The 24253-nt window shown below is 42.3% G+C and overlaps 1 protein-coding gene across 6 annotated transcripts in view; it reads right to left on the bottom strand.

The window, feature by feature from the left end:
- The window catches only part of ST5 (suppression of tumorigenicity 5), a 175955-nt gene that overhangs the window by 12212 nt on the left and 139490 nt on the right, over positions 1-24253 (bottom strand). For all 6 annotated transcript variants that reach the window (XM_027884562.1, XM_027884563.1, XM_027884564.1 and 3 more), the window contains 3 exons: positions 19632-19709; positions 15999-16139; positions 13022-13170 (listed from right to left, as the gene is read on the bottom strand). In XM_027884562.1, the coding sequence (XP_027740363.1) occupies positions 13022-13170; positions 15999-16139; positions 19632-19709 (368 nt within the window). The remainder of the gene's footprint in view (positions 1-13021; positions 13171-15998; positions 16140-19631; positions 19710-24253) is intronic.

Raw genomic sequence — 24253 nt, 5'->3', positions numbered from 1 at the left:
GACTGCACGACTACAGCCCCAAGTTCAGGAATGTGCAAGCACACATGTTTAGGAACAATAGGCATATTCAAAGGTACAGCACTGGATACAGAGAGGGTTGGGGAGGAGTTTGTGTCAGAAGACAACTGCAAGAAGTGTATGAGATAACCTCCTCACCTGGAACAACATCGAGCAATAAATGTAAACTAATACTGAAGCAAACCTAAAACAGAGATATTTTGAGACGTGAAGCTGTGATGGGTAACATCCCTGCTGATTAGGGATTAAAGGATACCTCTGTGTGTTCATGCATAAGGCATGCGATTCCTGACAGCTCCAGGAGACCTGCCTATTTGCAGGGTTGCTTGCATTTGGAAGGCACTACTTTCACATGATCTGGATTCAAAATTTAACTTGTTTTCGCTGATGTTTTTAAGCTTGTGTGTCTGCCTCTGGATAACTAAATAAACAAAATAAACAAAATAAACAAAGTAACAAAAAACAAAATAACAAAATTATTATTTTGTTTCCCCATTTTAAGCAAAGTTACATAGAACCATAAAGTACTTCAGGTAGCAATAAACCTCAGGAGATCAACTTATCCAAATCCCACTTGCTTGACATCAGATCAGTTTTTTTCTGAAGCCAGATAAAAATATATAGTGTTCTGGTAGATCGAAAATCTTTGCTGCACGTTTTTGTGAAAGGGTGGCATTCTTTGGCAAGGACTTGAAGGCTGTCAGGAGGGTGTGCCCTGTGTGCCAAGGACTCCTGCCAGTGTTGTCTAAACTCACTCTGATTCAGTTATGTTAGAAGACATCTTAAAATAATATTTTTGTGCATACTAAAAAGAGACTACTGAGCTGCTAATTTCTTCAGAATAAATTGTTCACACTAAGCAACACCTTCCTTTCCATTATAGCCCTGGGCTACACAGAGAAATGAAGGCTCATCTGGGAGCAGAAGGTCATCTTCATCCTGCAGGTAACCCGAAGGAAGGGAAGAGAAGAAAAGGAAAGGAAAGCAGGGCAGAGGCTGAATTAAGATCAAGGAGGTAAAAATAAGACCCATGAGGCAGAACTGGGAGGGGAGGAAGATAAAATGAGCCTGATGAGCAGGTAAAAAGGAAACTGAGGGCCAAGAGAGCAGGATGCAAAATTAAGGAACAAGACAGTGACTGGCTGGGCCAAACAATGCAAGGACCAAGGAAAACAATTTAATGTGATCATGGATAAAGCTCTGTTCACACACATGGAGCCAAATTACTAGGTCCCTGGGTGAAAATTGTTCCTCCCTGTTGCTGTAGGCAGATGGAAGGACCATGAGGCCGTCTGATGATGCCAATTATCCATCCTTGTTCAGAGCCAGCACTGCTGAGAGGGGATGCAGCTGCAGGAGGCAAGGTCAGACACCAGCACAGCCAAAGGTGTGTGACAGAAGCTCAAAGCCTACTCGTGGCACAGGTGGGAAACAAATATAACCAGTACTCTACACTTCAGCCATTTCTGCACTTCTTCCTCCTTGCCCCACTCTGCACAGCCTGCTGATAAGCAGGCAGACACAAACCCACAGTTTCTAGCAGGGAATGATTATCAAACTGAAAAGACAGGTTTCTTTCACAGCGAATATATTTATCTGTACGTGAGAGACAAAAGATTGTGACCAAAACAAACACCAGAATTTGAGCTCAGCTTATTACCATTTGACCCTAATTAATCCAAATCTAGTAAATTGTCTGGACACCGATAGAAAAATTATTTCTAATGATTACAGAGCAGCAGGAGTTACAGTCAGTTCATGCAATTAAAATAAAGCATGAGGGGACAGGCAAATTACTGTTTTAGGCATTGATTCAACACAGTATTTCAGCACAAGTTTCAGCCTTAATTTACTTTCATTGTGCTGAAATACTTAGCTGAAATGAAGCCTCAAAGACCTTTTTTTTTTCTCCCACTTCTCCTTTAATCAGACCAGCCCTCAAGTACATGCACAAGACAAGATAGCGCCTTCTAAACCACAAGTTCTCTGACTGCTGTGGGAGAGGGCTGCTGCAAAACCAGCCTCTCCTCAGCAAGGCATGTTTCAACTTCGGAAATTTGAATATTTTTTTACTTTTCTAGAAGCCCTTCAGGGATTAAACAAACTACAGAGGATCCTTCAAGCCTTTACAAGGTGGTTTGGAAGTAGAAACTGCAATTTTGGAAGCTATTGAATATTTTAATTTCATTATAGCATATCATTAATATATTTATTAAGTTTTAGGAATGTAATATATTTTTAAATTAAATAATTATATTTCAGCCTTCTGTATTGAGAATTTGCTGTGGCAGAATCCTTCTGTAAAGGGCCCAACTCTGTGTAGGGGTACACAGGGGAGGACTACCCTGCTGCTGCCAAGGCACTTTTCCTAACCTGAGCTTCAGGTAAATCTGTGGAAACCTGGGTAAATCAGAAGCTGCAGGAAATTTAGGATGGAGCGGTTGCATATGAAACTTAAAAGAGAGTTCTGGACTCTCTGCATTTCCTGTAACTAAATCTGACCTTTCTCTAGAATAATCAATAAGTTTAATATCAAAACAGTGGGTTCATATTACATGGGAAATTGTGTGACTTTAGGCTGTATTAGCCAGAGTAATATTTTGCATTGTGATTTATTTTATAAAACAGACACTTTAAAGAAGTGTATCAAGAATTACTACCTGAGGTCTTTAGTAATTGGCAGCTAATATTGTATCTCTGATCCATACTCAACATTCTTCTTTTTCAGGAAATATGGGCAAATCTGTATGCGAAATTCTAGGTTACTTTTTCTCTTAATGTCACAGGAGATTTGCCAATAGAAAGCTCTGTTCCTAGTGTCTGAGTAAAATAAGGAATTCTCTAGTGTAAATGTGATCATGACAGATGGGAACACATAAAATTCACGTGAGGATTGTGGTGAGCCAGGTCTGTTTGGGCCATCTCAAATTCAGCAGGCAGTTCTGAGCATGTCATAACTTAATCATTATACAGACTACAACAAATACTGCTACAGTCAATCTCTGGAACTGGGTAAAGAGCCCTCTAAAGCACAAACAATAGATCTCCCCTGTCTATTATGGGCTCAAACATATATTACCCAGCCTTAACACACATCAACATATAACACTGAGATAAGACTCACTCTTAGTCCAGAAGCAGATGAAAATCCCTCACTATGCACAGAACATTGATAAATAAAAAACATTACTCAAGAATGAACATTTCCCAGGGCAGGTGAGTGATTTAACAAACTAACAGCGCTGCTGTTGCCTTCAGCCTCCAGGGTACATCCACTCCTTCCTCACCTCCTGAGCCAGGCTTCCCCCCTCTGGCAAGCAGCAAGGTGATGCAGAAGTGAGAACCAAACTCTGCTTTTTCCAGGGATGAAGGGCAGAGTCCAACCACAGCGGCTCCCCTAATTTGAATGCTGACACGTTTGCTGCAAGTGACCTTTGTGATATCTCAAGGAATGCAAACAAGTGATAACACTGGCAGGGAGAGGGGGGCACAGACTGAGGAGGAAATGCATATTTTCCACATCACATCAGCCTAATTATCAGTTATTGTCGTTTGCAGAATCTTTTAACTATGCTTACAAGTCTAAGAGTGTAGCTACTTAACCCTCACACCACTCAAATGGCAGTTTTGCCCCATAAAATGAGCTAAACCCTTCTTTTGCAAGAGACGAGTTGCACTTCAGGTTTTATCTGGTGCTTTCTACAGAGCAGTATGAGAACAGCCAAGCCTGTAAAAGTCATTATGTCCTCACCTGTCTGGCAAAAGTGGTGTTGCAGTTCCTTTTCAGGGGGCACCAGTGACGCAGTTAATTTTGGAACATAGTCCTGTGACCACTGAAGGTGAGTTACACAGAGCTCAGGCAGCAATTCCTTTGTGCTACTGATGATTACAGGCAGGAGATTTATGATAAACCAAATGTTACAACCTGGTTTTTGAAACTGTTTTCTCTGACTTTGATTCATGGGGCCATGGTTTACCAACACTGCCGTGTCAATGGGTACAGTTCGTGGAGCAGACTTGCCCAACCCTTTGCGTCATCATCTGTGTTCCTTTGTTGGTCCCTCCCTATCATATTTTACTGAAAATTGAGTGGGCAACATCTTCATTGATAAGCTCTTCTCTGACCACATCCCCTTTAGCTTAAGTGTGCAACATTCTCTCCTTGTTTTGTGCCCTTACTCAACCACCTTGGGTCCATCAGCAGCCTCAGTGATACTTAACACATCCCCACAGTGCCTTATGAGCACAGCAGGCAGCGTGGAGCAGAAGGGATGAGGGCTCTGTCATGACCCTTGCCTGTCCTTTCATTGCTCTCCCATGAAACTTGACAGAAGCACGTGGGCCAAAAAGCTTTTTTGTCACCATAAATGCCCCATCACACGAGAACAGAAAATGTCACAGAACATCAGGACATATTTTGGCACATGGGGTAAATGCTAGGAGCAAGAAACTTAAATTTTAGTATTTTCTAAGAGGACAATGAAGAGACCAAAGATTATAGCTGTGATATTCTTGGCAGCTGCTGTTGTTATGCAGGAGGGCTGCTGCAGCAATCTGTGCCCAACTGCAGGTTAGGTTCAAGGGCTTTAAGGAATGAGCAGTTAAGTTACAATGCAATGGAGGGTCCAAGAGGAAAAACCAGCACCCAGCAGCTGTCTGCCCTGCTGAGATGATGTCCCCTAGCTAGAGAGAGATGGGCATCATGAAAAGTTATGTGCTCTCAGGGATTCCTATTTTAAAGGCACTGGATTTTTCAGTCAGTTAAAGTAATTCAGATTTTCAATGCTTGATAATTAAAAAATTCATAAGGAGATATTACCAAAGAAGAAGTAAGTGCAGTTCGTTCTGACTATATTTTGTTTCTTCTCCAAGTATTGGAAGACACACATTTTATGCAAAATTTCCAAAAGTTATCATAACTTTCCACAAATTAGTGAATTATTTTACTCTACTGAGAGAACCATTTTCAAAATCCAGCCCCCACCTTTCTGGAACGCCTGAGTGACAGGCAATCTGAGGTGCCACAGATAACCTGCAAAGCACAACCCTGGCTCATGGCACAGATCAAGGAGCTGAGAGCTGCAGACCAGAGACCATGCTGTCAGGAAATCACTCCCTCTCTCTCAGAGAATAGCTTTGAAGTGCTTAATTTAAGGAAAATATAGAACAGTTGATTAAAGGGAAATGTGGCTTTAACAAAGACATTATTTTTCGCTCCTGTAATCCTTGTGCGTAAGCAAGGCACATGAAAGCCCCTGGAGTAAGAGACATGCAAAGTGCTCTTCAGAACAAGGATTTGCCTTTTCAGTCAACTGGCGTTCAACCATACTTTCCAAGCAAAGCTCAAGAAAATGGGATTTTGGGAAAAATGCTTTGACACATCAGCCACCTGCCCAAGCTATGTCATGAGGTTACAAGGAAAATACCCCGAAATTTCCAAGTGGGAAGTTATCCCTATAGCCTACAGAGTTATCTAGTTCCTTCCTGCAGGACAGTTTCTTAGCATGAATCCATAGCAGAAGTGATTCTGGCCCAGCTGCTCCAGAGGACTGTTAACTACCTGTTCTTTCCACACTGGGACCCTTGCTCCCACCAGTCCTTGTTAATGTTCACAACGGTGGTTTGAGATTTTCGGGCTATCGTTGCACTATTAACAACAGGACAGCTGTAAAGTAGAAAGTATTTTTCTATGCAGTAACCAAGTAGGAGAGGAACAATTCCATCCCTCTAAATCCTTCTCATTTAAAAGCTGAAAAGAGAGAATCTGTCTAAATCCTCTTGCAGGGAGCTAGAGGTCAAGTTGGGAAGATGTTGCAGTTTACTGCCGTATTGTGCCAATAAGCAATCCAGAAGAGAATTACCAAACAACATGGTCATCTTCTTATCCCATCCCCTTTCATGGGGAAGGGAGAGAGAATTTTTTTGTACAAATCATAAGTGGAAAAATGATGATGTTTTCCCACTGTAGAGCATTGGCCAAAGCCTGGAGTGACCTAAATAAATACCGCTGGAAAGGAGGGGAGGAGGAAAAGAAAAATTATACAAGCTCTACCCTTCTTGGGATATGGCATATTAAAAAATGCCATTGAAGTTTATTGTATATTAAAAACATCACTATTAGATTGTTTTTCTCTGGGACTGTGAAATAATAAACAAGCCAGAGACTTGGAATGTTCATTTTTTTTCCTTAGGCTGTCTCTTTTCCCTGACACAGATTTTCCTACTGTCCGTGTATGGCTCCTCGTCACACAATCTAGGTGACAGAGAAAGTAATCCAAGTGGTATAAAGTGTAAGCATCTCTTGAGAGGATGGGGTAAAGTGCAAAATTTCTTTCAAAAAATCTTGGGAGTCAGCTCTGCTAGTTACCTTAAACCACCAATTTCTCATCTCATTGAAGACCTTCAATTTTAGCGTTCAGACTCTTAAGACAAGGTGCTCCGCATCTTGTAGGACTGGTCTGCATGCAAGCATCCTACTCAAGAAAGATTACTAGCTAGATTTGATAGGAAAGAAAGCAGGGTATCAAGAAATTGCAGCTACATCAGGCCAGTTAATGACATATATTACAGATGGTTTAAGGGATGTTTTTAAATATTTCTGTTTCTATTTATTGCTGCTTCATAGTGCAAGCAGACTGAGAAAAAACAAAGTCTAACAAATGGAAAGTTATGGCAGGGTAGGTGACAGAGACTCAGACAGACTCCAGAGGATGCTTCTTTTATAAAAGATAAAAGGAGCTGCAAGCTGTTGTCCCTCAGGTAAAGCAGGGGTGGTCTGCAGGTTCTAAATCACTATTCAGTGGGGGCTGATCTGGCTCTTACTGAAGGAAACAGCAACTCTCTGGTTGATTACATGAGGAATGGATGTTTTTGCTGTAAAATAAATTCTGTCTACTAGGCATGATTACATATTGGATAATTATACAAGAGCTCATTCCTTCCACTGCAGAAATGAGTGGAAGAAATTGTGTGGCTTATGTTCAGCATATCAGACCAGACAAGCACAATAATCCTGACAGTACTAAGAAAGCACTTCAAGATCTTTGGATAAAAATATACCAGAAGAAAAGTCATCCATACTTCTCCTGAGTTTAGACATAAAGATTACACATTCCACAGGTAGAGTAGTTTGCATCTCTAAACATCTCCTTTTTAAATGCACAGTCAATAAATATAGTACTGCTAAGACCCTGTAGCCTGTGCTTAGAAATGATACAGACCAGTTAGAGAATGGCAACAGTAAGTTCTCCCTCACAAGTTTTCTGGCATGTGTTTGTTGTCAGATTTCTCTCACCTCTTTTTGTGGAGGTTTTTGCAATGGGAGAAAGTAAGGGAAATCTTTATTACTGGCCAAAGCTCATGTTTGTTTACTAAGCACACATTCTCTCTCTACCCTAATACATGTGGGTTTACCTTTTAAACTGCCAGCTGGTAGATTTTACAAGAGTTATGATATGACAGACTATGGGAAAGGAGCATATCTAGGCAGCAGGTGAGGCTGGCCAGACCTGTCATTGCCATGATTAGCTTGTAAGAATTATATCCCACTTTTTTTAATAAAAAAAAGAACAATAAGGAAATAGGGAATGAGCTTGTACTTTAGTAATCTGCCAGAAGATTTAACTGCTCTTGCTTTTCCACTTGACCTTGCTACAGGAGTGAGAAGCAATAATTTGCTACTAAAGCATTGTCACTTATCTCCTATTTAAATTCACATATTTTAACTTGAGCTGCAAGATCATGCTGTGATTTCAGCTACTAGATTAAAGGATCCCTAATACTGTCTTCCTAGGCAGGCACTGAGAAATGGAAGCCAGGCTACCTCTCAACTTTGCTGCTAGTTCCTTAAGCCTCATGACTTCCAAAACAACAGATTCAAACATGAGGACAAGCATCACTGGTCCTTGAACATCCTGGGTGTAACAGCCCTGAGCTGTGTCTGTCCGTGAGGTTTGGGAAATGCTGTTGTTTGTTCTGAAAGCCTTTGCCCTCGAATGCAAGTACACTCGGCTCCCCTTTTGCTCCACAAAGTTAACAGAGACATGCCTGCGGGATGACTACTCCAGTATTTACATATTTATGCTCTGTCCTGTATTAGTCAACGTTTCTGTCAGCAGCCCATGACCTTTGGTCAGGTCTAGGATCCGCCTGGACTTTCTACAGTTGTGTGGGAAGACAGATTCCTCCTGGCAATCCAGAATACTTTGGGGAGGGGTAGGGAGGTTATTGTCCTTAACAGGATAAAGCCTTCACACCTCACAGCAATAGCACCTCTTGACTTCCCAGGGCAAGCACTGCAGAGGAGGGTTTCAGGAGGCAGCAGCACACCAGGTGACAGACTGCTGGTCTGTGCTTGGCCAGGGGAAGGGTGCTGGCAGAGGGGAAGAGAAATATGGAGGGAGGGAAAACTCTTATTGATAAGACAGAGTCATCTGCGGCCATCCCTATGGGAGGAAGACCCTGATGTGCTAAAGATTAACCTGCATTGAAATTCACTGTCATCCAACATTGCCTCAGCATCATTCCCTCACGGCTCCCTGAGCTGGCACTGCTACTTATGAGAAACACCTGGCCCACCTTCACCTTGAGGTACATTTCCAAGTTTATCCATAAGGTTTAGGAGCACAAACCACACTGCTGTCGACAGAGATTTTTTTTCCCTGAGACTCATGCTCCTGTTTCACTGAGAAGTAGCTGAAATGTCTCATATAAAAAATAACATTCATAACAATGAAAAGTTATTTTGTCTTTTACAAGAGATGGGGCTCTATAGAGGCCTTTCACAGCCCCAAAAGCTCCAGAAAGGCCACTGAGAGGAATATTGTTGGATTTGGCTCCATAGCAAAAGACAAGCCTCATCACTCTCACTGACTCCGGCTGGCATTGGACTGGATCTACATTTGAAATGTAAGCAAAATACCCTCAGAGTCCTTCACAATATAGTGGATTACAGCAAGAGTGTTTTTTATTTATAAAAAATGGGATTATAACAAAAGGACATTGGTATGTCCAGGGCCTTCCCTTCCCACTCACCAAACGTTTAGGGGAAAAGGCAAAGAGACTGTTCTCACACGCATGGATGCATCACCTCTTCAGCAAACATGTCCACAAATTTGTTTCCCCAGCAGAAAACTAAAACAAGCAGAGAAATATTTTTTTCCAGCGTTTGCTTTCTATTTGTTTTCTGTTGCTACCTTTGTGCCTGCAGCAACGTCAGTGTTCCTGAGCCCCAGAACCCACTGACTTTGCATCTGCTGCCTTTCAAACCCCAAAGGATGGCACTAGAGCTGCTCTCCCTTTGCAGCTGGAAGTCACAAGACCATTTCAGAGTTGAGATGAACAGGCAGAATGCTGGTAACATAAATAGGGGCTTCCAGATGGGTCAGGGACTTGAACCGGGATGGGACATACCACCTCAGCTGTGTTTTCAGCAGATTTTTAAGGAATTGGAGCCTTAAGTTACCTTTTTAAGAATTGTTGTCATTATTATTATTATTGTTGTTGTTGTTGTTATTATTCTTCCAAGTTTCTCTGTTATCTTTATTTCTCTGCCTTCTTGACTGCTCATGGAAAGCAAAATACTGAAGATGACTGGTAGATTCAAATTCATTTTTGAAGCTAAGCAAAAAGCTGCAGGGTTTTATTCACCCAGTTTCAAGCAGAAAAAATGTATAATCAACTTACTGGTGAAAAAAAACACCCAAATCTAACTGCTCATATCTAACCAGGGCAACCTCACAGTCCTGTCATTCAAAACTTCACTGTTGCCTTCTCATTGCCAGACAGCTTTCTGTGTTGAAAAGTGACAACCTCTTCTGCGCAAAGATCAAGGACTGTAAATTTTCACATTCTGGGCACTATAAGAACCATAAATATCAATTTCTCAAATGAATCTCACTTCAATAGGCGTGACTTTCACAAACTTGTATAATGTGTGAACTCATTTATCACTCGGAGACCTGTTAAACAGCCAGCCACAAAATCCCATTGCATTGTTTGAAGCCTAAACCTCAACATCATTAATTTCTAAGCTAGTTTCTGGGTACATACAGAATTCAAATCCTTGTAAAATCTTTTTAATTTCCTGCTCTTGTTCTGTGGGCATACAGAGTGGACTGGTAAGATATTTTACTTCTTTTTTTTTTCCACATTACTGGTAAACTTCTTCAGCTTCAGCCATAAACAAATTTCATGTCAGATAAGGCAAAGGTTCCAAGAGAGACAGTTATTAGCTCAAAGCCAGAGTGTTTCATTTTAGACTTCATCCCCATTTAAACCATGAAAACCTCAGTAAGTATTGAATTTAAATCCAAAGTCACTTTCTCCAGGCCCTTGTCAAAGGACTCATTTTTAGTTTCTATTTTACAGTACCTCCTAGATCCCCCTGCTGAAAGGGACCACACTGCATAAAGTAGAGCTGCATGCACACACAGAGCAAGAAGCAGTCTCTGTCCTGGAGTGTTTCTGATCCCAGGCAGACCAGATAAAAGGTAAGAAAGAGGTGCTATGTTTACAGTATGTGTCACTCAGCAGGTCTCTGGCTCCAGAAGGATAGCTCAGGATTCACAGGTCTTAATCCAGGACCTTATCAACCACATCAGATTTTGTCATCCCTTATTAAACAAAAGAAAATATATGTGTACAGTAAAGGGTACATGTGGATATAACAAAGTATATGGATATAAACCTTTTTGTAAGAAAAGTTCTGTCCTTACAGGAGCAACCACAAAACTTCATAAGCCTCTTGGATCCATCTGAATCCTCTCCTAATGGCCCCTGATGACTTGCTCTCACCCAGAAACATCAGCTCACCAGAGAAAAGTTTTTGCAGGAGAGCACAATGTTTGGATATGTGTTTACTGAAAGGGATCTTTATAGATTTCTGGTTGCTGCTGGTCCTGTTGCCGTATTTCCATGTGCCAAAAGGGCGAGCAGCACATTGCCTCTAAGAAGGATTGTTATCCCCTGCTCCAAGGCCTCCAGGACCAGACAGCTATCAGGAGAAAGGTAACTGCACAGGCAAGCCTGAGCTACTAACTCCCAGCCAGGGCTGCAGTGTGTATGAAACCCTGGCTGCCAGATGAGTCCTGGGTCACTATGAGCCCTCAGCATTCGCAACATGACTGCTTTCCACGCCAAACTGCCTTAAGCCTGCCTAGGTAAGTTTAATTGTTGCTTCTCCTCTGCACAGTGCCCAGAAGCATGACGTGGCTAAGGCAGCTGTCCCAAAGGAGCACTCCAGGCAGGGAATGGCTGCTGTCTGCCTCGGCCCTCGTGGCTGAGGATGTCTCCTGCAGCAAGCCATCCCCTCAGTACTGTGCCCGTGGCCCACAGAACAGGGCTCGTGGTACTTTGCCAAAATGGGACAACAATACAAAGGAGCAACTGGGAGCTCCAAAGCAGAGCAACAGTTGGCAGCAGCACAGCAGAGCCCTCACTTCCACTGTACCATATCTGTGCCATTTGAAGGAACGCAGACCTGTGTCATTCTGAGTTACAGTCAGACTTGCGGGTGCCATTAATTATGCTCAGTGAACGGTAAAATAGACAGAGACAAAATGTTGTAAGTAAGCACGCTGTAGAAAGAGCCAAAAGGAACACACCAACAGCATTTTCAAAAGCCACCCGCCGCAATATTCGTGGTGTGACTCGCATGTCTACTAAAGTACTGCAGAATCCCTGGACTAGTTACACAATTCGCACCAGGAGTTAATGTAAAAATAAGTCATCCCAAATGGTCATTCAAACTAAGTAACTGAGGGTAACTGACAAGGGAAGGGATGAAATAAAATGTTCCTGTTGTTCTAGACAACAAAAAAGACTGCTAAGGAAGTAACTTTATAACCTGAGAAGGGTCTGCAGCTTTAAGAAATTTTCCCCTAAAGGTTGTAAAGCTTTTACTATGCAAAGTATTTTTGCTATTATATACACTGGCGGCCACTAAGTGCAGCTATTATTTCTGGCGGTCATTCAGAGAAGGTCGGGACTGATAAAGTGTTTAGCAGAGTTTGTTTGGGTAGATCCATCTGTGTTTTTAACCACCCATACAGTCTTTTGTGTCCTTTTAAAAGATGCTGCATGTTCCAGAGGCTAATAAATTACAGTCTTTATTTTTATTTGCCATCTTTTATTATTTATCATGCCACAGCAAAGAATGTCTTATTTCTTATAGAAAAGTGTCCACACTTTTCTATACAGATGCCTGGACACATGCATCTGAAAAATAGGATGTTTCTTTGCTGTGGGGCAAGGGTGCAACCTATACAGAGCTCCCACTTCTTTAGAAAAAGCCACATAGGGTTGCGACCTGTTGCTCTCACTCCTTACGTCTTGGGGTGAGTTCATGCCTCAGAGGAACCCAGAGGGTAGATTGTAATCAAAGGGCAGGGAAGCAAGTTGAAAGGTTGTAGCAAGCATCCCAAGATGGAGCTTCAAAAAGGAAATGTTTTCAGGACATGTGAGCAGCAGGAAAAATATCCTAACTAGCTGGGATGGACTGTGATAGCATTTTAACACTGGATGGGTTTGGCAGTGCAGGATTTGAAACCTAACCCCATTATAAACTCTCTGTAGTGCATGGACTAAAGCAGGGGAACTCTCAGCACCCACTTCCCTGCCTGGCTGCACTGCATGGCTGCAATGTGACAACCTCTACTACTGTTTATGAGCACTCCGTGTCCAAAACCTGAAATGAAATATTGCCAGAACCCCATTGCTTCAAAATGCTGTGCAAACTTTTGCTGACTATGAAGCAGGTACGAATAGATATTTTACAGATGGGAAAGTAAGACACAGAACAAACAGTTTGCAGCTAGTGATCACTAGTGAATGTGTGCCCCACATTTGTGACACAGATAACTTCCATTGGTGTAAGAAGACATTTAAATTCCACAGTGAGAGGATCCTCACATCTGACCACCATTCTGTACAGTTCATAATGCTTCTTGTATCCAGAGATAGCACCGTCCTGAACTGTCCTGGTTCAGGTCCCTCTGCCACTTACCTGAGCTTATCTGCTACAAAAATCACACGCCGCTCCAGCAGGAGAGAAGCAAAGATGCGGATGATCTGCCGAACGCTGAGGCACTTGAAAAGGCACTCAAAGTCCACGTGTTCCAGACGCGAGTCCATGGGCCTCCGCAGCTCAATGACCTGAACACATCCAACAACATCAGTCAGCATCGCTGGCCAGACATCACAGTGCCAGGGATGCCCAGCACCCCAGCCTGGGCCTCCAGCACAACTCCAGGCTTTCCTTTCTCCTTTGGAGGGGACACAGGGAATGAACCCCGTCCCCTTTGGCAAACTGAGGCTGGAGGCAAAGCACTCCACAGAAATGGCATATTGCACAATTCACTGTCAGGTCATTCTTCCCAGAATACAGCTGTGTGCATTGCTGTCATTTCTGAGGGAAGCACACTTCTTCCTTGTTAACAGTGTGAGAGACGTAAAGCTTGGCTCAGTCAGCTGGATGAAACAAGTAACAATTGGAAACGCTGGAGCTGGAAGCTTACAGGGTTAAAACAGTCATAAAGACAATGTAAATTTGGTTCTAAGCATGGCTAGCAATTCATGTTAACATCTAGATAGGAGCCAGGGACTGAACTAAAAGGCCAGGCAGAATTTAAACCAAATTTACTCAATTTCCACTCACCCATGATGCATAATTCACTAGATAATGTTTAAAACCTTTTTATTTTCTTATATATCTTTTCATATAAAGATATGTACATACATATATATACTTAACTGGGGAGTCAGGACAAGGCCTTAGATGGTGACTTGTGACATCCCTTTAATGTCTAATTTTCATACTTCATCCATGACCTCAGGCCCTCTCCTTCCTTTTCTCAAATGTCTTTTGCTTGATTCCTTTATTATATCTTCCTTTTACTCTGCAATTGACATGCTCAGATGTGGAACTTGAAGGCAGAGGACAGAAAAAAGAAGAGGGAAAAATAACATGAAGAGAGTAACAGAAGGAGAAAAATATGAAACGCGAGAGAGCAAGTGATGGACTATTGAGGAATTCGAGGAAAGAGAAGGGAAAGAGAAAAAGTTGTCCAACTTGAAGTTGTGTTGAAATCTCTGCAGGCATATTAACAGGAACATATATACATCTCCTTCTTCCCAGATGTCCAAAAATCACCACCACTTTATTGTTTTAGACCGCTTTTATGTTTTCATGCACATGATACTATATTCCACAAGCATGCCTTAGCAGGTTTAAACTGGAGTAGGCCTTATAAAATTCCTCACAAACTAGTATTTGTGTACAGATTTGATTTTTTTAAGCCTGAAATACAGAAACTTTATGATGCCAGAGTACTGGACACCCATCACTGAGCTGCTGCCCCAAAAAGCAGTAAACAACAAATTCAGAGTGACGGTGTACCAGGAAGGCCTCCTTGGGAAATGCTGCCTGCCTACTTCTTCCTCATAAGCAGTAAAGGTGCCCACTTCCATTCCTTAACCTTGGGATTGCAAGCTCAGATCAAGTTTATGTGCCAAATCACGATGAGCTGATTTTACTGACAAACTTCCAACACCAAAATGTTGCTGCGGGGTAGGATGCAATGCAAGTTACAGCAACTTTTACAAATACCATGGATGTTTTCTGCTGCCTGGCAAAGCCTTCTGCTTCACTCTGCTCATCACAAAGAAATACACTGTCTACTTCCCAATTAATCATCATCTTTGTTTAGGCAAGAGGAGCCACAATGGAAGGACAAGATTCTGTTCCTAATTAAGCCAGTGCATTCCATTTAAATAACGAGTTTGTACTAGCATAACAGAGAGCAAAGCTCAGCCAGAAGAGAGTTGTTTGTTTGCTTGGAATTATCTCAATGTTTTTCTCTGGGAGAGTTCAGGAGCTTGAGCAGAGGACAGAGAAGTTGCAGATCCATGGTTCCCAGATATATTCACATCGAAAATGCATTATCAGATCTTTCCACTGTTACTCCAATCACCCTTTCAGCTGTTGCCTCTCCAGAATAAAATGCTTGTAACTTTAACATGCCTTGAAAAGTCACTTACACAAGGAACCCTTTACCTTTCATACCAAACGGCATTACAGGCCCCATCCACTGAAGTCAGTGGCATTACATTTAGAAAAAACATGATTTAATGTAAAAATAGTAAAAGCACTGTAAAACTTACCCTAAGGAGAGCAAAATAACCCTTAAATGGGATTTTTTTTTTTTAAACTACTTTCACTAACTGGGATAAATTCTATTCCTATCTTCACTATATGCTTGCCCATCTGAGTGGAGCTACTGTATGCTTGCATAAGGGCATGCAAAGAGCAAAAATTTGAAACAGTTAATGGTTGGCAAGCCTCAATTTACAAAAACTTTTCATCCATATTGCCATTTTCCAGTAAGGCATATCCTGTATAATGGTAGGCTTTTAGCTACTTCAGTCAGCAATAAAAAGAAGTTATATCTATTATATGTAAGTGCACACATGCACAGAAAACCTTCATATGACACGCTTTTCTTTAAGGGACAGTTAAAGGATATTTACTACCAAAAAGCACCATTTAAATGCTGCTGGTCACTCCTACCAAGGCCAGGACCAGCAGTAATGAGTTTTGAAATAGCAGCCAGCTGCTGAACTGCTGCAGTACAGACAGCATGGGAAACTCACACTTGCCTGTTATCACTGTGATAAAGCCCAGCAATGCCATAGTCTGTGAACTACAGTAGGCCAGGCCATACTGGGACATTTGTGTTGTGGTTTTTTTCTTAAACCCAACCTACTAATAAACATAAAATAATAAATAACAATAAATTGGTTTATAATGAATGGGAACTAGCATTAGCATACCAACACTGGTGCAGTTCCTGCACTGCTCAATTTGAGGGTTTGCCACCTCTTATCCCCGCAGTGTCTTGTATTGTCTCCTCCTGTTTTTCTTTTGTTGTTTAATACTGGAGTGGTAAGGGGGAAGACTTTTAATGTTTGCAGTTGCTTTTTACCTCGTTTCCAGCTCCAGGCAGAAAAGTTTTGACTTTGATTGTCTTTCCAGGTGCAGGAAAAGGAGATTCCATCAGACTTCTCATAAATGGATAAACCAGGGCAGCAGATATTCCCCTTCTCCTTTCAACCTCATCCAGGATCTAATTCATTAGTAAGGCATAAGAGAAAGAAACAGAACATGTCAGCACCACATACACTTTTGAAGCATCTCTTAACCCACATGCACCTAAACATGTGGTACATTCAAGTTTAATTCTCCTCTGCCATGCATTTCTTCACTACTCTCAAGGCCCCAGAATTGGATCATACACTAAAAATTATGCATTTTCTGGTTACAAACCAGAGCCTGTTTGTGAATGCAGTTAACACGGAGGCAAGGAAGAATGAATGAATCTGGAAAGGAAGAAGAATACTCGGCATGACAAAAGGGATCTCTATTGTTGGGATTTTGCCTGAACAACAGGGTGAACTGAAGGGGAGAAAGATGAAGACAAATCCCATGATCACAGGCAAGGTCAGCATTGTGTCTCAGTGGTACATCTTGACATCTGTACTTAGGAAAAACACTTCCTTCTACCCTGGGCGTCCGTTCTGTTTCAACTGAGATGGCAGGAAAAAGCCAGAGCAGCAAGAAAAGCAGCACTGCCACACTATGATCGAGGTCTACCAGGAAAGAGCTCCTGAAAGGGTGCCAGCAGTGGCTGTCCTGTCACAGTCTGGGCTGAGCTGGGGAGCCACAATCAGCCTCATGAAGCCTGCCCAGCTGTTCACACTGGGTGCCTGCATTATGGTCACTTGCTGTTTGACAGTGCAGAGCAGGCAAGCTAGTTTGGAAACAAGCAGATGGAACTTCTTAGAGACAAAACTGTTATTTTCTTCTCTCTTTGGTCACATGGGCCAACATAAATTAGATCACAGTTAAGTTTTCCCACATTAGACAGACCATATAGATGATAAACCTAAAGAAGACGAGAAAGCAAGTTTCAAAGCAGTTAGTGGTTTGACCTGAAATGGTGATCTTTTAACCACCACTCAAGAGCAAAAGGCCATACAAGAGTTAGAGGGTCTGAGCCAGGCATTTTCTCTTGTTTCTCTTGGAAATTATTTTCACAGAAACAGAACATTAAAAGATACTTAAGCACAAGCTGGTGACTTGCAATGACAGCTGGTGACACTAAATGCCAACACAGGCATTAGCTAGTGCATAGTTTCCCCTTCCTCCTTGCAACATAGTAAAGGCCCCTATATACATAACTTGCATTCAAGTCCATGGAAGTGGCAGATAACCATAAATGAGGATATGAATTTCATTCTTGATGTGATTTGCAACATAACTATCCTCACCAGACAAAACCAGATGCCCAAATGGGATGCAGTAATGAACCAGGGCTGTGTCCCAGGTTCCTTGGTGCTCCTGCACCCTGTCAGCACACAGCTGTAATGTGCCCAATACCCATCTCCTTCCCTGCAGTCACTATTTGATGTTTTAGTTGCTGGAGTTGGAGGTCATGTGTGTGTCATATGCCTGCCCCAACAACCTTCACAACACAAATATTTAAACCAAATAAAAGTTGAACAGAGATCTCAAGAGATAAAACGGTTAAAACTATTTGTTGAAACCATGACCAAATGAACTGGCTGGAGGTTAAGATATCTGTGGTTCTCAAGTCTGTGTTAGCAATAGGTATTACAAGAGTGAGTGAGCATAAAAGAAAGATGTGGATGATGAAAATAATGCAGGGTTATCAGAAATAGGATGATAAACATTTTAAAACAGAGGAGTGCTTTTGCTTTTCTGGTAAATAATATCCAAGATTTAATAATCTGTGGTCTTTCATCATTCACATTTTACTGTAAAGACAACTATTCCTTGTTTTGACTAATTCAGAAAAATGCACCATCGTGACTTTTTCCCTCTCTTTCACAGGATTTATCATCTAAGGACAACCAAGGCTCCTCTTAACTGGCTGAAAAAAGAGACTGTCTCACTTTTCAAGAACTTGTGTCTCCATCCACATCACATCTGTCTTCAAAACCAACAGGGACACTAAGGCTCAAGCGCTTCCTCCAATCCCTTTCCAAATGTGGTTCTTGGAGCATGTGTTAGGGAGCTGTGCTAAACCCAGCCCAGGGCTGGAATCAGCCCCGTGTGCCCAACATCCTGTTCCCACCCTGGCACGGTGCCACTGGGAGGTGACCAGCCCTCTGTAGGACAGCACTGCTGTGACCAGACCCCAGTGTGGATGGGACCTTTCTGTGGCCCAGCCCCTCCACGAACCCGGGAGCTGAAAAACAGCACAGACGTGTTACAGCCCCATTCGGGACCCAAGATGGAACTGAGTGTGAGCTTTCCTTCCTGCACACACCAAGAACTCAGGGCACACTGGGCCTGCCTGCCACAGTGCCTGGGAACAGCCCCTGCTGAGGCCACTGGAGTTACACACTCACCCATCAGCCTTGAGGTCACTTTGGCTGAATGACCAGACACTTTTTCCCAAGTTACAGGCTGAACTGGAAAAGCAATTTTCACAATTTTTGTGCAATGACGTTCCTTGTCTGACCTTATACCTCAGCTACAGTGATACTTGGTTGTAAGGAAGATACTTAAATTTTCTCCTTTTTTTTGTGTGTGATTTTCCCTCTCCCAAGTTTTCCTTCGAAAAAACAGCTCACTATCAAAATTAGATAAAAATACAATAGCAAACAAAGAGCCTCAGGAGATCTGTCCATACCACGAGTCTGGTGAGCTGTGTGATCCTCCCAGAACAATGCATTCTGTTTCACTCACAGATATCTGTGTTTAGATACATATTATGCCTAAGAGACACTGTTAGAAACTCTTTATTTCAGAGCTCTATGAAAGATGTCAGAAGCAGAATTGCATTTAACTAGTGCAACCCCATTGTTGTTCTTCACACAAGGTTTGTGTTAAACAAAGTTTTATCTAGAAAAGATTGAAACCTGCTTTGAAGACAACAGTCTGTGTGAATATTAGATTGTATGAACAATATAAATGCTATGATTTTTATTAACTTCAATAATTTACATGTTCTTTTCAACTTTATTCCTATATGAATGAACAAGAAAAATCTGTGTAAGGTGTTTGAGATTTCCCATATCTGAAGTGAAAACATCTGGCAAACTAAAACCTTATCAATTAAAATTTGGCCAATTAAAAGAGTATCCATGCTTTCCTAGCCTCCAAGAATTAAAAAAAAAAAAAAAGTGTCAGTAGTGTTAAACATATAGAATTCACATATCAAATAATCTTTTTTCTTAACCTCATCATTCCACAGGGTATTGGAGTAAAAGTGGTACTGGTCCATCTTTCAAACTATAGATGCCAAGAATTACAGCTCGACACAGAGCAGCTGTAGAAAACAATGGAAAAAACTTCAGGCAGCCAGATCATACAGACACCCAGATGTTTTTTGAATCAAATTCTGCCTCAGTCACAGAAGTAATAAGATTTTTTGATGAACCCAACAATAGGGATGAACTATCCAAAATAGCAACTGTAAAATAGTTATCTCCCATCAAAGGAAGAAATTCTTCCTGTCTGGTTCATCACTGTGGACGTGTCTCAGTAAACAATCAAATTAAAAAGCAATATTAAAAAAGTATCTTCTTACCTTGGAGAATAGATCAAAACACCCCAGCCGGCTGATGACACAATAAACCTCAGGTAGGCGGGGGCCTTTTCCACTCGGCTGACAACAGCAAAAAGGAGACAGAAATTACATATTAGTTTGGAGTCGTAAGGAAATACACTTCTCTCTCTGATCACCCAGCTGGCCATCCTGTGATGTCTTTCACTATCTGTTTCTCCAACGAATAGCTGCTCTTGGAAAAGCATCATATTTCTTACATAAGACAGGAAGCTAAAAAGTGTAAATAGTGCTTATCCTCTTTGGAAATCACAGCACATTGGAGTTGTATTCCAATATCACTCCAGCTTGCAGCCATAAAAGCACATTGAGTTAGGACTGTAACTCGTGCCTCTGCTATCTCTGTCCTCTGCCCCTGCTGCAGCATGAGGAGTGGGGTCACCCTGGGGCCTTGTGCTGGGAGAGGAGATCTACAATGCTAAGGGAGGTTATGATGGCTCTCCATGGTGTTCAGAGAGCTCAACACATAGAAAGCAAGCCCACAGACCTAAACAAAGGCAAGCTGCATGAGTCAACCATTAACTTCCTCCGATTAACTCATGATAAACATGAAACTCAAATAACAGTGGCAACTATGAATCAGTGATGCACATACCCCTCCCAAAAAAAACCACATGTAAAGATCATCCTCTATAATCACCCTACAAAAGATATTGCCTAGAAAAGCAAATGGTATTTCCTAAGCATGCTGGGCTCTGCTACCCTGCCTATGCCACTGCAGGGCAGGCCCACCAGCACTGTGTGTGAAAGAAGGATATAGCCACTGGCTGGATTCAGCTGGATTCAGCTTATTTAATGGAAAAAGAATAGAATTAGGCCAATGACGAGCACTTAGGAGAAAACACTGTCACTGCAAGGTCCTCAGGGCAGAGAGCTGGTCTGCCTGTGTGCAGTGTGTGCTGGTGGCAGTGACATCCATGCATTGCAGCTTTCCACTGTATTTTTAATAAGCTGTGATGTAGTATTCCAGTATTGTGTAGTTGCAACTGATTTTCACCGGATCAGCAGTCACACACTTCCTGGGGGCTGTTATTTCAACAAGGCAGCTTGTTGACTTCAGATGAAGTCACATGCAATCCCAAGATATAATGCAAGGAAGTCCTGGTGCTGCCTCCTCCAGGGGCTACATCCATCACAGCACAGAATGGCCGGCAGATACACTGGCAAACCCCAGAACTACAGCAGCAAAAAACTGAAAGAGGGGTCTGAGACAATAGGAGAGGAGGCTGCCCTTAGGTCTTATATCTGTGTTGCATGGAGTGAAAAGTGACTGTAAAAGAACCACTTGGCACCACTCAGCCTCTTTGTGCAGCTGTACATTATTGATGTGCAGCAGTGACAGAACCTTCTCCATCAATAACCAATCCATGACAGAGGAGTGTAGTCACTGTTTCCATCAGCTTCTGCCCACTTGTACATTTAGCCAAAGTGGTTGATGATCTCCTCTGTATCAACACAAAGGTCTGGTGTATTTTTCTCTTTGAATCATCATTAGACTCTGCTGATACAGTGATTAACTTCCCTACAGTGTGTTTGACATTCACATGCCACAGAGATGACAATCGAGAAAAATTGAGGGGTAGCTGTGCTTTTTAAATCTGAATATTGCAATCTACACTTGGACAACCAGCAGGTGCCTGCCTGTTATAATAAAGACCACAAAAAAATACCAAAGCTAAGTGAATACAGATGAGTCTATTTCTGGATCCGAACCTGCTCACTACACGTCACATCTCTGGAAAAGCAGAGCCCTTTTTTGTCCATATTAGGTATAAAATCCTTTCTAAAGGCACTGAGTGATTATATCAAGCATGTGGGATTTTGGTTAAAATCATTGTGTCAAATCTGCAGGAATGCCGAAGCCATGCCAGGAGCCTTGGATAACTCCCAACCGAGAGCTGTCTCACTGAGTGCCAGTAAAAACAGCACATTCCTGGGTCATCTATAAGACCAGAAACAATAACTGCTTAGTGCTTACTCCAAGATTCTTCTTCATGAAATATCATTGCTTTCAAATGTCTTAAAGGCTACATGCCTGTGAGAGCTGAGATTGTGCCCTCCTTGCACTCATCATGTAGGACATCCTTTTCTGTTATTTCAGAGGCTTTTTCCTGCAAACAGCACAGCCTGACAGATGCATACACATCATCTGGAAGAGGCAGCAAGCGAAAGCCTCAGGCAGAGCCATTCTGAGGGGCAGGATTTCTCAAATTTATAACACCCTTCACATAACCTCCCTTCTCAGCCATTAGTTTACACCTCAAAGATAGATCTAAAACACCTGCTCATTGTACTTTAGTTTGCTTCTGTTCCAGAAAAAAAACCCATATTGTATGGGACGTGTCACTCCTGCCTGGACTCATCTCTCCTCACTAGGGGAGAGTGAGGCACAGGGTCTGGCCAGCAGTCCTAGTTTAAACTCCTCTCTTCCCAAAAAGGAGCTCTCCCAAGTTGCAGGGTGTGCTTTACAAGGCTCTACATGGCCTTGGAGCCATGTCCTCCATCCAAGGATCACTCTTGCACATAAAGAATTGGTCCAGTTCAGGAAAGTGATATGGTAAAGTATCACAGCTGGTAGGCACCAGAGTGACTCTGCCTTGATGCACTGCACTCCTCCTGAAAGAAGAGGGATGTAAAGGATGATATTTTGGTCTGGATTTGTTTTCAATTTGTTTTCATGGAATCCAGGATATTTTCAGCCCTAGATCAGTATCACGACTGAAAACGCTAATGCGTTTTGTTGATAACAAGACAGTTTCCCAAAAGGATGAACATAAACTGACAAGAACTTGGCTATGAGATGGAGAAGCTGAAATCTACATCTGGGCTGGTCCGTGGGTGGCTCAGCACAATCCTTTTTATAGTGAGTTTAACCTGAATTTTAGTGACAGAAGCCCACTCCGAAACCTGCTTTGGCAGGAGAAACAAGAGGCTTTTGCTCCAAAAACTAAGGCTGCCATTTTAATCTTTCAAATCACACCTCCCTGCCTGCGTGCTTGAAATCTAGGGGGGGCCTCCAGAGATTATTCCAGTCTGGCACAGCACTGAGAGTCACTCGCACACTGCACATGCCTGCTACCAAAGCAAGGCAGGTTGTCCCTCCAGTGAGCACACCCACCAGCCATTCAGACACAACTTAAGAGGCTGGGGTTTATAAGATATTGAGGAGGTCACCAAGTGTCAGGAAAGCTGCTGGTTTCACAGCCCTAGAAATAACTGGGAAGTGCTAGCATGTTGACATCAGAGGAACCAAAGCAGCAAGGACAAAACACAACATTTTCCCTCCTGCACTTCCCCCAGCTTCTTCCATCTCCTGAAGATTAAATGCATGGAGAGAAAAAGCAGCAAAACTGGAACTACCAAACGGCAAGAAAGAGGAAGATGCACCACAACCCTACTTGCCATCTCTAAGAAGCAGGAGTACAGCATCAACCTGAAACTCCCAGGACTGTGCTCCTTTCCCCCCAGAATGGGACAGGACATCTTGCCCAAGGTCTTCTATATAATTCTTCAGAGAGCATTATTCGGAAAACCAGAGGAAGCAGTAAGAGCTGCTCCAAGGCCAGGTGAAAAAGGACCATCAAAAATGCACTGCAGCAGCTGAGCAGTCTGAAGGAAGCAGCCTTTGCAAAGCACATGTGCTAGGCAGCATATCAAGAAACAAAGATGTGCCTTAACGGTGTCAGGAATCAGAACAATTCAAAAACATTGGGAGCCCAGAATGAATAGTCAGTCACAAGCCAGTTTCTATGGCAGCTCTTGATTCCTTGTTAGGGACAAGCCAAATTCAGACCATGAGAAAACTGTGGGTGTTTTAAATCCAAAAGCTCCTCATAAAGTCTTCTTATTATTTGGGAAACATGAACTGTGAATGCCAGAGCACCCAGTGTGCACAGGGCTGTCAAAGGGGAGGGCAGGATGGAGGGAAGAAGGCAAGGAGAAGATTAAGTTTTCCACTGAGCTTTTTTCAGCCCCATAAATATCTTGCATCCAACAAAAGTTTTCACAGCTTCCCTTCTCCTGAGGCTGACAGGAGAACAAACTCCCTTTTGCTGACGCCCAGAAAATACAGCTTGAACTAGTCCCACCTAACAGCTGGTTTTCATGTTTCAAGGTACACACGCCACATTAAGGCATCTGCTCCTCCACTGACTCCTGGGGCTGGCTTGTCTTAGCCTACAAAAGTAGTGGAGGAGCAAATTTTATGTGAGAGGGAGGAGAGGGGTAGGATGAAACAGTCCCTGCAAGGGTGTCCATATCACCTTTGCTGCTGATGTGCATTCACTAGGAAAGTTGTTGCATGAGTGCCTTGGAGGTATCAAGACGTAACTGGAAAACTTCATGCTATCTATGGAAGTGCAGAATGTCTGCTGTGGTACAATAGGTTACATTCCATCCTAATCCTGTTTCAAAATGAAACAACATAAATACATTTAAAGGGGATACTGTACAGGATTTGTAGTACAAACAAAACATAATTGTCACTGTATCCCTTGGGGTAGTTTTGGCAGCGTTTTAGCACACACACCCCAAAACCAGAAAAAAAAAAAAAAAAAAAAAAAAAAAAAAAAAAAAAAAAAAAAAAA

This window comes from Empidonax traillii, unplaced genomic scaffold (assembly GCF_003031625.1).
Source record: "Empidonax traillii isolate 1590-97213 ecotype Southwest subspecies unplaced genomic scaffold, ASM303162v1 scaffold148:size1803964, whole genome shotgun sequence".
Lineage (NCBI taxonomy): Eukaryota > Metazoa > Chordata > Aves > Passeriformes > Tyrannidae > Empidonax > Empidonax traillii.
This window is presented reverse-complemented; position numbering and strand designations above follow the sequence as displayed.